The sequence below is a fragment of the Drosophila melanogaster genome, chromosome 2L (genome assembly GCF_000001215.4).
Source record: "Drosophila melanogaster chromosome 2L".
Taxonomy (NCBI): domain Eukaryota; kingdom Metazoa; phylum Arthropoda; class Insecta; order Diptera; family Drosophilidae; genus Drosophila; species Drosophila melanogaster.
In genome coordinates, this window is record NT_033779.5 from 9747813 (window position 1) to 9765350 (window position 17538).

The following is a 17538-nucleotide window of genomic DNA, read 5'->3' on the forward strand; positions in this document are numbered from 1 at the left end:
TGACGGCTAATAAAATTAATAAAATTATTTCCTTGGAGTTTTATTAATATTACATAGTTGAAAAAAATGTTTGCTACTATTAAGATGACATTCTAGTGCTATTGAAGTTATTATTAATGCATAAACTTTGACAGCACGTGATGCACAAGAAAGGCGCAGTTAATCAAGAGGTATTTAAAAGTATGATATTCCATATTGGCTAGGACCTCCTTTCCCTGAGACGAAGGTGCAGACCATTGTCTGATTTAAGGGTTAGGACCGCGGATAGAATGGGATCGTATTTGTGGCGCCCTGCCTCGCGTTTCAACTTTTCGTCTGGGGCGAGACCCAGGTAGGTATTTAGGCGACCATCCGTGGAGACCAGTTCATCAACTGCTGGAAGGACCTCAAAGGACCGCACCACCTTTGATATAACTGTCTTAAGTTCCAGGAGCGCGAACTTTTGGCCAATGCAGTTTCGTGGCCCGGCACTAAAAGGCAAATACTCAAAGGGAGCGGGTTTCTCCTCCTCAAATCGCTCCGGACGAAAATGATGGGGATCCTTGAAGATGCGATCGTTGTAGCCCAGCAGGATGAGAGCCAAATTCAGAGTTGTACCCTTGGGCACTATACTGCCATCTAAACAGGGGGGGAATTTGGAATTATTATTATTTTTTTAAATATATAAGATACTTACTGATATCATAATCCTTATCGCAGTATCGCCCTATAAATGGAACGCTGGGATAAACGCGCTGCGCCTCCTTAATAAACAGATCTAGATATTTCATTTTGGCTATCTCCTGGAAACTGACACTTCTGTTCATATCATGACCCATGACTTCACATTGCTCCCGATACAATTTCCTCTGCATATTCAGACAATGAGTACCCAAAATGAATGTGGAATAAATAAACTAAAATACCTGGACATCGGGATGTCGCGAGAGAAGATATACGGAGAACGATACTCCCGAGGTGGTCGTGTCGTGTCCTTCAAACATAAAGGTGGATACCTCCTCGTAGATCTCCTGTCGTGTGAGAGGACGACCGTCAATGGTGGAGGATAGCAGGGTGTCTAAAAATGCCATCTTCTTTCGTGGCAACGATGGATCGTGGTCCTCCTTAGATCCTCCATTCTGGAGAGCATATACTCGTTTTTCGATGATGTCATACGTAAAATCTTGAAGTGTCTTCAAAGTTTTTTGATAGGCTGAAAACTCAGGTGTTAAACTAAACACGCGATTGGAGCGCTTAAATGGATGAAATGCTCTCATATTTATATTGTAACACATACTAAAAATAATGTTGCTTTTAGTAAATTTAAATGTTCTGTAAAGCTACTTTCGAGAACTCACTCTCTGAATGCCTGGACAATGGAGGAGTCACGCTGTTCCATGGCATTGATGGGCACTCCCATCGCCGTGTCACAGATGACATCCAAAGTAAGGTAGTTGGCATGCTCCTGGAAATCAATGATAGTGTCTCCCGCGCTCGCCTTCTTCAACTGAGTCATAAACTTTGCGGAGTTCTCGTTCATCACCTCGTGGAAGTCCTGCAGGATGTTGAAGTGGAAGGATGGGGTGATCATCTTGCGGTGTTTATGCCATTTACTACCAAAACTCGTTAGAAGACCATGACCCAGCCATGGATGCAGTAGATCGTAGATGGTGGATTTTTGTATCAGTTGCTGACTGTTCAAAATGTACTGGCGAAAGTTGCATACGCTAGGATAAGATTATCTTACAGTAAATTCTATTGTACTTACCTCCAATTGCTTGGGATTGGTCATCACAATGTGGGAACTGTATCCGATCCAGAAGAGAAAGTTATCTTTTCCGTAGTCGTACCACCAATCAAAGAATGTAGACAGTATTTCTGTGAAAAGCAGTAAAGCAGTCGCGATTAGGATCAGATTGATCTTTGGCCATTCGACCTGCGTATTTCGCCACACCAGATGTCGTTCTATCAGCCGGTTATAGTACAACTGATAACACCCACTAAATCATTATCAGTGCGACGCGTAGACTGGGAGCCGAGCCTCCATGCCTGGATGTTTTGGAACTGACCTGCCGGATTTTTGCCAATCCGATTGGCGTTGCCCAAAATGGGCACCGGAGTGGGTCCATTGAATTCCTTGAGCAGTTGGCGCCGTTGCGATGCCTTCCGTTCAAAGTACACCAATGTGATCAGTGGCAGAACCAGCAGAGCCAACACAGCGAGCCACATATTTATATAAACCTGTTCCCGTAGAACCAACGAAAACTGAACCGATCGCAGCTGGAGCAGATTGAAGAATCGCTTGCGCCGCTCGCTTTTATAGCCAAGCCAGGTTATTCAGCTCGCTCCGGATTGGTCCACTCACCGATTAGACAAGCGAAATCTCCCGACTCTTCCTAGTCGCACTGCAATCGGTTCTAGCCTGGCCTCGGGAAGGTATCTCTGTTGAATCAACACAGTCTGGCGGGTCAAAGTCCACATTTCCCCGCACATTTATCAGATTGCATGCACCATGAGATCGTAAACGCTAGAAAAACAATGTATGGTCAAAAATCTTACAGCGCTATGGACCTTTGAGCCCACTTTCGATATTCAATATTTCAATTGCAAAACCAGATAATATTTATTAATCTTCTGAATAAGAGTATTGCAAAATTGGCGATGCCGAACATCAATGTCAGGTTTTTGAATTTTTTCTTATTTTTTTATGTCTGGCCCCGTGGACTTTGTACTTATTTGTTTATCTATCACACAGACGTACGGCAGACGGTATGAATTAGTAATCTCGTATCAGCGAGGGGCTCGGCATATACGAGAAGCTCAGCCAGAAGTTCCATCACATGCCAGGCCTCCAAAAATGGTCATTAGCGATTAATTTTTCGGCTAGTCAAGCATCCCAGATCTGGACACGACAGGGCAAAATAGAGTTGGGGTTGGCCCAAACAAATGGTCAGAAGTCAGAAGCCACTAACAAAAGAGGTATAACTCTTATATGCATAACAATGGTATCGGCAGGCGATTTTCCTCATTCCCATCGACATGGGCATATGTTTTTCGAAGGAGGCAGCTTAATAAAGCATATAATATGAGAATTAATCAAAGACCACGCATTGGGTTCTCGCCTGCGTGGGTGAACTGGACCCGTGACACGAATCCCCGGAGATGAACCATACAGAATTCCTTGCTGGGAGTTGAGCACATGACTTTCGTGAAAAATTGCCCGCCAAACGCACGGCCCACACAGAAACATTTGCCATTTCACGATTACATCTCCATGGGCCGGCAATAAATCAAATTGGCAAACGAAAGGAAAAACAGAGAAAAGTTTTGCACACTGTGAATGGCTTTTATGGCATTTGTTTGGGGCCTGTAATTCGCTTGACATCTCAATGCTGCTGCTGCTGCTGCTGCTACTGCCGCTGCTTAATGCTTAATGCCCAAACTTATAACGGGCGAAAATTTTAATGAATGACGTCGTCATCATCAGCAGCTGAAGCCGAGAGTGGCAAGGCCGTTGGCCCTCCATCACCACCACCACCCCTCCCTTTCAAGGACATGTTTGGGCGAGCAGCAGCGGGCAAACAAACAATTTCAATGAACTTTGATAAATCGCTGCGAGGCGAAGGACGAGTCCGCATGTTCCGTATACATATAATGTACGGCCGGGCATTCTGCTTGACTGGGCTTCCTATTTCCGGTTCCCATTTCGGTTGCTATATTTGGTAGTGGCCGTTGAATGCTCAGTGATTATGTAAATTGTTCGGCCCATTTGTAGCAGCTTCCTCTGGCGATGGTTTTATGTTTATTTTTATTCATCGATTGCATCTATTAAAAGAATATTCCGCGCAATCCCAATTGGCTTATGGCTTTCAACCATAACGAGCCCTTGAAAACTTCCAGATCCCCTCAAAGTATGCCATCGAATTACTCTGACAATCGCTTCCTCAAATATTAGTCGAATAAAACCAACTCTCATCCGGAGAGTCATTCTAGTTAATTATTCCTTGGCTTATCATGTGGGGATCACACATGTCGTATACGCAATTAGCAAGCTGAGAACGAAATCGCTGTCTTTAAACGAACAGCAATTCCCCAAACTCGCTGCCTCATTATCCCACTCCTCCGCACGTTGCCTGTTGTTATTGCCGTTGTCTTGTTTAATGCATTTTTGCCTTCATGCGGCGAAGAGGAAGTAAATATTGCGCATACGCCACGTTGTGAGCACGCAATGCTGCATAGCATGTTTGGCACGTTCGGAGGCAGAGAGAAATGGCTGGAAATAAAGAGCGATGGGTACGGTGGTGGCTAAATTGGACTAAAAAATTAAACTTATTTTCAACATATAAATAAAAATTCATAATAAAAAATAAATAACAATTTTGAGCTTCCTTCCTTTGGAAATCATTATATTATTATTATTTTCAAATTAGTACTGTTGAAATATTATTTATTCTGATTTTAGCACCTTGAGTTTCCACCGTACTTGGCCAAGCTAAAGAAACCGCATTTACTGGCCACTTAAAAGAGAGAACTCCCATGTGGCCAGCCCATTCCCATTTCCGCCCCTTTTCGGGATTCGCAAAACTATGCAAAAGGCTGAGTAGCCACTGTACCCTCCTGCCGCCTCCTTATCGGGCCATAAAAAGCTGTATAGAATGTTGCAATCAGTTAATTTAAGTGCAGGCCAGGCTAGCACGAACAAAGAGAATGGTAAGCAGCAACAAAAGGAAAAATGGAAATTTCAATGCGAAAATATATATACACAAACGAGTGTATTTGTGTGCGTGTGGCGGTCGGTGTGTATGTCTAAACAAACACGCACAGTGGGCCACGCACAGTGGGTCAAGTTCCGTTTCGAGTAGATTCATCCCCAAAACGAAATGAATTCGCATTGGACTGAGCCTCAGGAAAAGTTAGGGGAAAAGTGGGAAGGCCGCATGGATTGTGAGAGGGGGGAGGGGGAATTTTCCTCGACCCGAGGCACACACACACTCACACACACACACAAGCGCACAGCAAAGCACAAGTGGCTACTAATGCAAATAATTTACAAGTAGCAAATGTGGGCGGCAAACGCCAGCAGCAGATTCAGCAGCAGCCAACGTCAGCAGAGACACAGAAAGGACAAAACAAAAATGGGAAAGCGAAAAAATAAAGGAAAACACATACAAAATAAACGACAGTCGACGAGGCAAAATGTCGTCAACAAAAAGAAATATAACCAGAGAAGAAGGCTAGCTTGGAAGACCAAGGCTTATAATACCCTGTAAAGTCTATCCTGGTATCATATATCCTTATATAAGATATATATATATTTTTTTATACATGTTAACTTTATCTTTGTATTGAAATTAGATAACTGAAAGAAGTAAATAGGAATCCTACAATTATCTATCCAAATTAGGCATTCAATTACTTGCAATTTAAAAAGTTAATTAAAATTTATGTTGGGCAAAAAACTTGCGTATTTCATGACATTAAAATATGATGTCCTTTGCAAGGGTATAACGCAGTAGTAACAAAAGGCAGGGAACTGGGGAGGGGGGAAGAAACCCAGGGGCAAGGCGGAAGGGAAGGGAAAGGAAAAGAGGGCAATGCTGGGGGCACCGAGGCTCAAGCCAGAAGAGAGGGCTGAACGGAAGAGAAGGGCGAGTAAAAAGGACATTATGCGTCTTTTCACATTTGAGAAAAGGACAAATTTGTAAGGACAAGTGTAAGTGAAGGAAACCGAAACAAACACACAGGCACACGCACACTCGCAGATACCAATACACGTGCACAAACACACACACACACATACAGAGCGACTACGAATGCCGCAAAATGTTTGTGGCCCCGCCCGCTCCGCCCCTTTTTTGAGGCTGTTGAGAGAAAATCAATGCCAGACCATGAATCAAGATCAGGTTTTCAGAACGAATTAGGAAGTCTTTTCGGTTTTGCATTGAGCGATTGATCTGAAGAAGTTTCACAGGACAGCAAGTTTCAATGGAAAAACGAAGGTGCAAGCTGATTTTCTTGGCAACTCATTACAGGAACATTCGATTAGTTGCACTGAAGAAAGGATGTGTTGGTTGTGATATGAACTCGGTTTGCAAAAGATTTCATTAGAATTGTAGTTGAGGGAGCTTCTGCGAAATCCTGCTGGTTGTTTTTTGCTTTTAAGCTTATACATTCCATGCCTCTGGGCCATAATTTGCCTTTCTTAATAAAGTTCCGCTTAACTTGTTAAGTTTGTAGAAATGACAACAAAACAAAATGTAAGCGTTATCTGATACTAATTGATTTAAATTTTAAAGTTGAATTATAGTTTTGCTTTCGGGGTAGTCTTTCCGTTGCTTCCTGAAGGAATCAATTTCAGTGGAAGAGCTATTTCTGCATCCTGTTTAAGTTTTCCCCGGACAAGTTTTGCACACTTTTCCAAGAATGTTAAAAAAGTAAGTCTTCAAAGAAAACCTTCTCGCTTCAAATTCGTAATCACCCTGTTGCGTTCAGTTAGTTATACCATCGTTTCGGTGAAATTTTATTATTAAGTACCCATAAATCTGGTGACAGTTTTTCAATTGATGTGTTAGTGCTCTACACAATCTGCAAGTTCGCAAAATCGTGAAAGTGCAGGAAATCCTTTGATGACTGAAACAAGAAAAAGAAAACTAGAGACCGGAAAAGTAGAAAGTGCTTTAATTTTTGGCTGACTGACTTTTCACAACTTTCGTGGTAAATGGGTGTCAGGCAACCGTGTGAGGAGGGGGGGGGGGGCGTTGCATGGGGCAGGGTAAATTCCGGCCGGAGGAGGGGGGTGGGCGATGAATGAGGGGTCGGTTCGCCCAGGAATGAGGTGGCACAGTCACTGGCGTTGGCGCGTGGAGGTAATTGAAGTGACGTTTATGAATGTCATCCGTCAAGCACTCAAGGACATTTACATACAAACACGCACACATGGACAGCGTGGCACAAACGCACAAACACACACACCCTCACAAACTCACGCACACATGCAGGGCGCTTGGCCCCACAGATGCGAGCTTACACAGATTTTTTTGTGTCTTACACCCAGTAATCTTTTTCAACGTAGAGAGGAGTATTCAATTCGTGTTGATTTTGTCAGCCACCAAGCACCAGTTGGTAAAAAGTAAGGATTTTTAATTGGTTTTTGTACAGATCTAATAGTTTGGGTGGATCACCTGAAATTACAAAAAATTCTGGGGAAAGTAAGTAATTCTTTTTCAATAAGCTAACATCTGAATCGAAAGTTTATTTTTGTAGTTAATGCGTTTAATTTCACCATAGATAAAAAAGCAAGCAGAGGGTGTCCTTTAGTCGCAATTCCATTTGTATTTACTTTTTCGCGTTTGTGTAGACAAACTCACACACTGCGAGAAATCGAAGGAGATGTGGGCAAGGGAAGCTCACCGAACCAATACAAACATGAGTTGTCGTCCTGCACGGAAGATGTGAGTGCAGGACCGCCATGAAATTCGTGGTGCGAGTGTGTGTGTGAGTCTATGTCCCTGCTGCTGTGTGTGTTTCTCTGCAGGCTTGTGTGAGTGAGACAATTTAAAAATAAATACAAGAAACTAGCACAGAACATGATGGCGGTGGATGGGTGGTTGTGGGTGGTGCAGGGCCACCAGCGAGGGCAGAATGATAGATTGAGAGGAGGCCCGCAGCTGAAGTCCGCACTTACAGCTCTGCGGACTGTCCCATCCTAGCGAAAGGACACTGAGATATGGTCCACGGCCCGACGGGCCATGTGCGAATCCAGCCGAACCGCTTGCTTATATAAATTGACAAAGGTTTACCCGGATCCATATATCATTGTCTTGTTTGTGACGCTGATGAGCCCAGATTTGTTTATGCACATGTCCTTTTTATCGCTGGAAAAGTATCTATGCCATCTAGTCTCGGACCGATGTGTTACCATCTCGTACCCTTTATCCTTATGCCGCGTGAATAGTTCGCTTTCGCAAATTGACAGGGCTTTCCCAAAACCATATATCATTCGGCTTTCGTTAGATAAATTTGGCGAACATGTTTTTCGCGTCCATATCCAAACAAAAGTTCTTATTCATACAGTTTATGCTTTTATCAATTATGTTGATTGCAATGTGTATACTTTTATTTATTTGTAAAGAAATAGATATATAAAAATATTTATGAAACAAGTATTTTTACTATTTGATCCTTTAAATCGTTTTTGTCCTTCTGATTTGGAAATAATTTCCGTCCGACTATTTCTGCAGTATGCATTTTCCTTGAGACCTGTGGCATTTGTGCATCAGAAATTCTGTGACAATCACAAGCTTTCTTTTTAAATAAGTCCTTAATGTTTCTTTTGCATTCAATTGCCTTTTTCAACTTTGATTGTTTGATTCTTCCGGAACTCATTGCCTTACCCATGGGGCGGCAATTCGGTCTTCTCTTAGAAATGCATTTACATATATGTCAGGATATGCCTATGTCGGGGCTATAAAGTAATATATGTATGTGTATATACATGTATCGTGGCAACCCACTTGGCTTGTCTACTAATTAAAATGCATGCAATAACCTGAAGTCTTTGTTGCCACATTCTAGATGCTGTTGTTGCTGCTGTTGCTTTTGTTGCCACCGAGGCTGTTGCTGATGTTGCTTTTTTTACCCATGTTGACAGTAATGGTGTTGTTCTTGTTGTTGCCCGTGTGCGTAGAAGGACGCATCAGCAACGTTAACAATTTGCACAAAGTGCTTAGACATGTGAGGATGAAAACTTTTCTTAAGGCTAACTTACGTGGCAGTGGCAGATGAGGTAAGGAAGTAAAGAGAAATCCCACCACCTGGAGGGGAAAAGTATTGGGTCAGCTTAAAGGGGAGCTTCCGCCGTTTCTCGACATGCACGTATGTAATCCCACCTATTGATAGACTTGTTCTTGCCGAAAGCAAGTTACATTTTTAATTGTCTATCAAAGGGGGCTATTTATAAAACAAAAGATTCCGAAATGTCCTTGCTGCTGACTAATCTCAAGGGAGGACATGGCTGGCGAACTGAGAGAGACATTGGCAGGGGTCAAAGGGCAGGGGAAGGAGAATAGGGGGCCTTCCCCACACAACAATGTGTGTATATATGTATGCATTTTTAATGAAATTTGCCGACGATTTGCGCTCGAAAGCAATTTTGAAGCCCAAAAACGGAGGCAGCAACAGTTGCAACTGCAACACACACGCAAGCACACACTCCGCTGTTGTTGCTGCTCCTGCTGCAGGATCACGTGTGCGGCATACGAAAAATTAATGCAAATTTGCATAATAAACAAACAAAATAAGCGGCGAGGATGGCAGGACTTGCAGGACCAGTGGCAGAATTGATTAAGTTGTTGGTGTGCAATTTGTGTGTTGACTTTGCTGGCACAATTTCAGCCACATCATATTCACCATCTCCTTTAGAGAATCAAAATATACACCATGCTATATAGTTTATTGTTTTATATGCTGTTTATCAAATTGTGCATCTTCTTAAAGCTACTCTCTCAGCATTGACCTTCTGCATTTGTTTGCCCCCCCATATGCATGCAAATAAACAACACATATCTCACACACACACACTCGCACATCAAGTCGGGCTAACACCGACATTGACGTCACCTTTGCTTACTCGTGGGCTGGGTTAAATTGCCGGCACAGAATTGTAATCAGCTTCGAGCCCAATAAACTGCATGAGTGTAAATTTCCGGAATGTAATCGCCCCCAAATCAAAATAGAGTACTCGATGGCCTTCGAGCACTTAGATGGTACAATCGGGTATTTGGGCTGGAGGATTTGGGTATCAATAGCACACGGCTGGCAAAGGTCTAAATTGGGCACGGTCAGAGTTCAACACGGCAAAAATTCCAATTCCAATTAGAACACCAAGACGAGGTTTTCAAGTTTTTTGTAAACGTGTTCGTTTTAAATTTATTGGTTTAAAAAAGAGAAAAATGTTTGGTAAACATTAAAGACTTTAAACCTTTTTTGGATTAATAGTTAGTATTAACACTTTGTTTATGGTTTATTTATTAACTTATAAGAAAAATAGATAACAGTTAAAGAATAGTGAATTAATTAACGTATTATTATCATCTACGACGTCAATGGCTTAGAAAAGAAAATAAATAAAATTTAAAATATAGTTTTAAAGACTGATTTATTAAAACAATCCATGGCATTACAAGAAGTATTTGCTAAATTTGAATTTAAAATCGCCCGCCGAGAATCGGGCAATGCAACCCTGGATTGCGGCTCTCTCGCTGTGCAGTGAACAAAATTTGTGTATCTAATCGGCGAGTAAGTAGTATAACAAGCTCAAAGATTGGTCGGTTCCTTTCTGCATTATTTTACAGCTGTATTTTCATTAACAATTAGTTATGCTAAGGGAACTTAAAATTTATTTTTCAAAATTTTCAAACCGTGGAGGGGAAATTGCGCCACGACTTTAAACGCTGAGAATCCAAAATAAACGAGAAGAGCCGTACCGAACTGGTTCGTGGCAATGCTGGGGGCGAACCAGTTCCGACGCTCAAATGAGCGCTGCGACCAGGGCTGCATTGCCACCCTCGAGCTGCACAAAGAAAAATAATTTACTCGCCAGCAGCTCATTGGCGTTTTTTCATTTTTTAAAGTGTACTTAAGAGTTGTTAATATTTTTCGCAGTGCTCGGCCCGACCACAACAAACAATAATAGCCGAATAATAGTGTGAGTGAAAATGCGGCGAGCTGCATTCGGCGCAAAACCAAGTGTTCCGCAGCACCCAAAGCCCAAATCGAACAACTCGAAATCGGAATCAGGCGAAGCCATCATTAGCGAGACATTTGTATTTGTCTGACCCCTCAGCGGTGTCTGAGAATCTCGGAGAGTCGTCGTGGAGCGGTGTGGAGAGGAGAGAGCAGGAGCAGAAAAGGGCCCACAATCCAAGTCCAAGGAAGCACCACTCCGATACCGAACCGATATGGGTAGGTGTATACGGTCTATACGGTCTATACGGTCTATACGGTGTATATGGTGTACATGGTGTGTGTTGTATGTAGGTGGTGCATGTAGATATGTAGTCGTGAATCGCACGATATCGGGGGGTTAAGGTGGAGCCCCGTTTTGGGGTACAGCCGATGCAGGCCAACTAGGAGCATTTGTGCGTGATGCGCGCACTTCAAGTCGCTGTCCTGCCTACCTGCCCCGCCTCCCCCGTCACTTGCCCATCGACTCGGCGAACGCAACGCCACCAGGGCTGCAGCACAGCGTCGCTAATCGGCTGCCGTCGTCGGTGTTATTGTTGTTGTTGGAGGTGTCGGTGGTAGTGGTGGTGGGTTGCAAGAACGAATTGAATATCGAACAAAGGGCTCGTTGCCGATAGTTGGTTCGAAAGGAGACTTATGAATACATTCATTTTATGGCACTAAAATATGTTATGACCATTGGAAAACAGCTTTTATTATTTTTTTGAATCAAATAGAAATTGAAAATAATATAAATTGAAACCATTATTAACATAATAATGAATATCCTAAATTAATTTATAAACTTGAAAATTACAAATGTCATGTCAATTAATAATTTATCAGAAAGAAGCTGCTTATAAAAATTAAAGTAACCAAAAGAATAATAATAAAATTTGATAGTTTGCTTAAAACGAAAAAATAGAAAAAACGGAAGTCACTAGATCTAATTTGATTTACATAGTTATTATTATTGTGCACAATGCAGCTTCTTTACTAAACCCTATGATAAATATAAATACAATAATATTGCGACAAGTGCATTTAAGACAGAACTGAAAGACCCAGCCCTGGTAGGCGCATACAAACCCAAACCAACCGAAAATCAAATTTGCATTTGTTTACGTTCGCCCCAACATGCTATAATCTCAATTCCCCACTCGCAGAAACCGAGTCGATGGCTCCAAGCAGCAGTGCGGCGGCTGCAGCCACCAAGCTCCTGGTGGAGATCACCACCGACGGAATACCCAAGCTGCACTGCCCGGTGTGCAACAAGGCGCTGGTCTCCCTAGCCGGATATGTGAAGCACGTAAAGAAGCACCAGCCGCCGGGCGGCTTCGAGTGCCGTCACTGCGATGCTCGGTTTTGCCACGAGGAGGAGCTCACCCAGCATGCAAAGGATGAGCACGGAGTCACTGGCGCGGTAGCTGGACAGGAGCGAAAGCCTTTCGTTTGTGAAAAGTGCGGCGCGGAGTACAAGTACCAGGAGGCATACCGTCGCCACTGCAGGACCAAGTGTGGCGAGGAAAAGCTACCCAGGGTGAGTAGAACCGAAACAGTGGAACCGTTTGTAAATATATTAATAATAATTACTTTCTCTTCCTTAGGAGGAATCCCGACCAATGGAGTGCAAGTGCTGCTACACCCGCTTCTCTAGCGCCTCTAACCTATCCAAGCATCGACGCAGTCGTCCCGACACCTGTGGACAGCCGGAATACGATTCGCCCGGTTCATCCGATGGGATGAAGAAACATAAGGCCTTCCGCAAGAAGGACAGAAACAGGGACTCTGATGATGAAGATACCACCAGCGAAGAATCGGAAGATAGCGATGATGACATTCCTCTGGCCAGTCGTCTGAAGACGAAGCTCAAGCAGGAGAGCCAGAACTCGGACTCGGGCGACGAGTGTCCCGACTTCGAACCCAACAACAGTGAGGACGATGCGGATGCATCCGGATTCCAGCTTCCTCCGCCGGCTATGGTCAAGGTGGAGGCCTTCGACGAAGAAGATTTCGAGTACCAGGACGCCAGCATGTATGTGAAGACCGAAAGCACCGATATCTTTAGCAACGAAAAGGATAAGCTGCTGGATGTGCTGCTCAATGAGGGTGATGGCTTAAAGCCCTTTGAGAGCCTAAAGGTGGAACAGGGCGCTGGTATACTAGACGAAATCGCGGCCGTGCCGCTAGTGGAGGTTGCGGAAGAAGATGTCTTAGAACTGAGGGGTCATCAAATGGAAAAACCTCCCGGACCAAGAAAGCGGGGCAGACCGCCAAAGGAAAAGATACCTGTGGTCAAGAGAAAGTATCGCAAACGAAACGCACCTAGATCGCCCTCGCCTGACGATTCATCGGGTACACCAAAACGCGTAGCTAAGATCAGCAAAAAGGAGCTAAAGGAGCGCCTTAAGATGATCAACAAGATGGAAAAATCCTGGAAGTGTCCTCACTGCGTAAAAATCTACCACATCCGCAAGCCCTACGAAAAGCATTTGCGCGACGACCACAAGTTAAATGAGGCGGAAATGAAAGAGATCTTTAAGGACGTGGACGTCCATGCTAAGCTGGACGAGGAAGTCTTTAAGTGTCCCATATGCAGCAAGATCTATTTGGTGGAGAAGCGCTTGGTCACCCACATGAAGGTGCATGGCGAAGATGGCAAGCTGACTTTCAAGTGCCCATGCTACTGCAACCTCTTCTTCGCCACCAAGGAACAGGCCACTGAGCATGCTAGGGCCCAGCACAAGGAACTGCTCTACTGCGAAAAATGCGACAAGTACATGACCGGACACGACAGCCTCAAGAACCACGAACGCAATTTCCACTCGAAGAAGGAGCCGCGCAGCCAGCAGCGCAACCTCATCTGCGACAAGTGCGGCAAGAAGTTCACCGGACGCACATCGCTCTCTGACCACGTTCGTTCTGACTGCGGCCGTCTACCGCTCTACGGCTGCAGCGTTTGCGGCAAACATTTGTCCACCGCTGGGTAATAACTATTTGTGTTTGAATGTTTATTCTAAGACTGTTAGTAACGCATCTTCCTTTCCGCAGTATTCTCAAGACGCACATGCTCCTTCACAAGGCAGACACTCCGTACCAGTGCGATAAGTGCGGCAAAACATTCAAGGTGAAGGCGCAATACAAGTCGCACTTGAAGACGCGCCACACGGACTACAAGCCGTACAAGTGCCACCTGTGTCCCAAGGAGTATCCGTACAGGGAGAGTCTGCTCACCCACATGACCGTGCACACGGGCATTAAGCGTTTCCTGTGCAATAACTGCGGCAAGCGCTTCACTTGCATCTCCAACTTGCAGGCACATCGCAAGGTGCATGCCGATACCTGCGGCCAGTTGCCTTTGAATGCCAAGGCCACCCAGTACATGGGCGTGCAGCGCGGAAAACTCTTGATGGGCGCTAAGCCGGAGGCGGGCATGGAGTACGAGGAGACCAAGACCTTGATCGCCCAGGATGTCATCGACAGGGACATGCCCATGGCACAGGAGCTCAACTTCCCATCTGACGGCTCAGCGCCATTGGCCACGGTGCCCCTGAACTACGCCTCCACACACCTGGTGCCACACATCGTACTGCAGACCATGCAAGCCGAGGCCCGGCGAATGGAGTAACTTCGGAACACATTCATTTAGCGATCCCACTCAATAAAGATTCTTTTGTAAACGGATGCGTATTCTACTGTACAACAAATGGGATGACAACTACATAATAATATCTACTTAATGACTGGATTAATTAAATAACATTGAACGTAAATAAGCTACATAAAATTGATGTAGATGAAGGTTTAACGCCATACGGACCTGTCAAAAACATTTAAGAAAAATAAATTTCCTTATAAAAACACGTTTCGGAATTTATTCGTAATAGAGAAAATTAATTATATGGGATTTGTTAAAAAAATCTTTATATTTATTTACTTTTTACTTGTTTATGTATTTTTATATTGACTAACAGCCTTACAAACTATATTTCTTAATGTCTCGACTCGCTAGTTCAGTCTGAAATAGGGCTGCTGGTATCTGCCTATGGGCATCCGATCCTTGGTCCTCAGTCGTCGCACTGCCTCTCGTATGAATTTGGGCTGCAGGGCACCGGATTCACCTTGGGCCTCCATCACGTCGAGGGCTTCCTCCACAACCTCGCCGACGAAGACCTTCGCAATGCCGGACATGGCTATCACAACATTCTGGGACACGGAACAGCCGGTGATAGTTTGCATTAGACGCTTGACGGCGGCCTTGGGAAAGGCAGAGCGACGATACATTTCGTAGCGATCCAGCTGTTCTTCCGTAAAGTTGGAAACGAGAACCCTGGAGTGGAATAAAATAGTTTTTATAGGATTACCCCTTCGAATCGCTTTAAGCTAACTTACTGCATTCGTTCGCGCTCCTCCTCCTCCAGTTCCTTCTTCGTCTTGAGCTTTTTGTGCGCCGGCTCGCCAGAGTCACCATCTCCGTCCGTGTTCTTGTTGTCGTTGTCCCCATCCGCATCCTTGCCATCACGATCCGCATCGTTTCCCGGATCCGAGGTGTCGCTGTCCTTCCGCTCGCCGGAGGCCGACTGGAAGAATTTCAGGTCGACATCGTCGCCGTCGCTTAGGGAGTTGCTTTTTTGCTGCGTGGGAAAGAGGATTTCGTCCATTTAAATGAAATTTGAAAAGCACCAGCGAATAATAAACAAAATCAACCAGGGATGGAGTTGCACCATATTCGCTTTTTGCAACACTCAAAAGTTCCGCACCACATAATAGATGAATATAATTCAAAATATCGGATTAAATATATTAAAGGTATATCATAGTTGTTTATAAGGTGGCTTTGAGATTTTAATAAATAATAAATATATAAATATACAATATTCGATAAACTTTTATTTTTGTAGTGTTTTTTTTTTCTTCAAATTAGTGCTCAAAGTCAAATTATGTAAATTTCAAATTGAACATTCACTGGTTCCGATAGTCCACAGCACGTTTTACAGCACTGGCCTCTGACACCTCGTGTTTTTGTTCTTTTCTCCGCATCGCCATCGCCAGGCAAGAGTGCGCGCTACATTTTCGTTTATTTCATCGTTCAGCCAGCAACCAAGGCACTGCGAAATGTCTGCAACCGAGACTCTGAATGTGGAGGCGGCAACGCCCGAGATCGGCGAGGAGGTCAAGAAACAAAAGAAGCCCAAGCCGAACAACAAGAAGCTCCGCCAAGGTGAGTGACCTCATGCGAGCAGTGCACTGTGGTAATTGCATTTGCACGACCCTCTCCGCCTCAACCACCCACCACCCACTGAACTAACCACTTGCCCACAGAAGCGGCAGCCAAAATAGCCTCCGGAGAAGGCGGCGACGAGGAGCTGACCACAAACGGAGATGCCAAACCGGCAACACCGGCCGCTCAGCCGGCAAAGAAGAAGGGGAACAAGGGCAAGAAAAGCGGTCAGACTGATCCGCCCACCATACCCATTGCTAAGCTTTATCCGGACGGCAACTTCCCCGAGGGCGAGATCGTGGAGCACCCCACGCCCAAGGATATGCCCGACGATCGTACGGCCAAGGACCGATTCACATCGGAGGAGAAGCGTGCTCTGGACCGTATCAACACGGACATCTACCAGGAATTGCGCCAGGCGGCTGAGGCCCATCGTCAGACGCGTCAGTATATGCAGCGCTACATTAAGCCGGGCATGACCATGATCCAAATCTGCGAGGAGCTGGAGAACACTGCTCGGCGCCTGATCGGCGAAAATGGTCTGGAGGCTGGTTTGGCCTTCCCGACTGGTTGCTCTCTTAACCATTGCGCCGCCCACTACACGCCCAATGCCGGAGACCCCACTGTACTGCAGTACGACGATGTGTGCAAGATTGATTTTGGTACCCATATCAAGGGGCGGATCATTGATTGCGCCTTCACCCTGACCTTCAACAACAAGTACGACAAGTTGCTGCAGGCCGTCAAGGAGGCCACCAACACGGGCATCAGAGAGGCGGGCATCGATGTGCGCCTATGCGACATCGGCGCCGCTATCCAGGAGGTCATGGAGTCGTACGAGATCGAGTTGGACGGCAAAACATATCCCATCAAGGCGATTCGCAACTTAAATGGACACTCCATCAGCCCGTACCGTAAGCAAAAATCTATTTATTATAAATATTTTAAATATGCTTATGCTTTCCTTAATATTTTTTGTTTAAATTTATTGTGATTTGTGCAAACACTTAATGAAGTCTAAAATTAAATTCTCAGGCATTCATGCTGGAAAAACGGTGCCCATTGTGAAAGGCGGAGAGTCCACTCGCATGGAGGAGGATGAATTCTACGCCATTGAGACGTTCGGCTCGACGGGTCGCGGTCTGGTCCATGACGATATGGACTGCTCGCATTACATGAAGAACTTTGATCTGCCGTTTGTGCCGCTGCGCCTGCAGTCATCCAAGCAGCTGCTTGGCACCATCAACAAAAACTTCGGCACCCTGGCCTTCTGCAAGCGTTGGCTGGACCGCGCCGGTGCCACGAAGTACCAGATGGCTCTCAAGGATCTGTGCGACAAGGGCATTGTGGAGGCTTATCCGCCGTTGTGCGACATTAAGGGCTGCTACACGGCTCAGTACGAACACACAATTATGCTGCGACCCACCTGCAAAGAAGTCGTTTCCCGTGGCGACGACTACTAGTGGGATGAGGAACTGGACAGTGACCGATTTTCGGCGATGTATGGCTTGCATTATATACGGTTTTTGATATAAGTTCATTCTATTGTTGATTTTTTGTGAGCATGCGCCAACCGAATTATATATACAATGTATTATGCTCAGAATATAAGCGGA

At 44.8% G+C, this 17538-nt stretch overlaps 4 protein-coding genes across 6 annotated transcripts; 2 read left to right on the forward strand and 2 right to left on the reverse strand.

The window, feature by feature from the left end:
* Positions 1-26: 26 nt before the first annotated feature.
* Cyp4e3 (Cytochrome P450 4e3) lies at positions 27-2259 on the reverse strand. The gene is made up of 6 exons (NM_078803.2): positions 2049-2259; positions 1748-1857; positions 1338-1687; positions 906-1275; positions 677-848; positions 27-618 (listed from the first exon to the last, which is right to left on the reverse strand). The coding sequence occupies exons 1-6, from the start codon at positions 2206-2208 to the stop codon at positions 200-202; spliced, it is 1581 nt and encodes a 526-aa protein (NP_523527.1). The 5' UTR covers positions 2209-2259; the 3' UTR covers positions 27-199.
* An 8270-nt stretch (positions 2260-10529) lies between these two features.
* zf30C (zinc finger protein 30C) lies at positions 10530-14563 on the forward strand. Its single transcript, NM_057953.5, has 4 exons — positions 10530-10941; positions 11868-12241; positions 12309-13687; positions 13753-14563. The coding sequence occupies exons 1-4, from the start codon at positions 10938-10940 to the stop codon at positions 14327-14329; spliced, it is 2334 nt and encodes a 777-aa protein (NP_477301.1). The 5' UTR covers positions 10530-10937; the 3' UTR covers positions 14330-14563.
* A 48-nt stretch (positions 14564-14611) lies between these two features.
* Positions 14612-15450, reverse strand: Taf11 (TBP-associated factor 11). Its single transcript, NM_164871.3, has 2 exons — positions 15094-15450; positions 14612-15031 (listed from the first exon to the last, which is right to left on the reverse strand). The coding sequence occupies exons 1-2, from the start codon at positions 15360-15362 to the stop codon at positions 14710-14712; spliced, it is 591 nt and encodes a 196-aa protein (NP_723484.1). The 5' UTR covers positions 15363-15450; the 3' UTR covers positions 14612-14709.
* Positions 15451-15556: 106 nt separating this feature from the next.
* On the forward strand, positions 15557-17526 carry und (uninitiated). Of its 3 annotated transcripts, none has more exons than NM_058025.5 (3): positions 15557-15922; positions 16024-16836; positions 16958-17526. In NM_058025.5, the coding sequence occupies exons 1-3, from the start codon at positions 15817-15819 to the stop codon at positions 17383-17385; spliced, it is 1347 nt and encodes a 448-aa protein (NP_477373.1). In that variant the 5' UTR covers positions 15557-15816; the 3' UTR covers positions 17386-17526. The 3 variants fall into 3 exon arrangements, with proteins under 3 accessions (NP_477373.1, NP_001285783.1, NP_001260299.1); NM_001298854.1 differs by having other exon boundaries at positions 15677-15922; NM_001273370.2 differs by having other exon boundaries at positions 15723-15922.
* Positions 17527-17538: the final 12 nt, after the last annotated feature.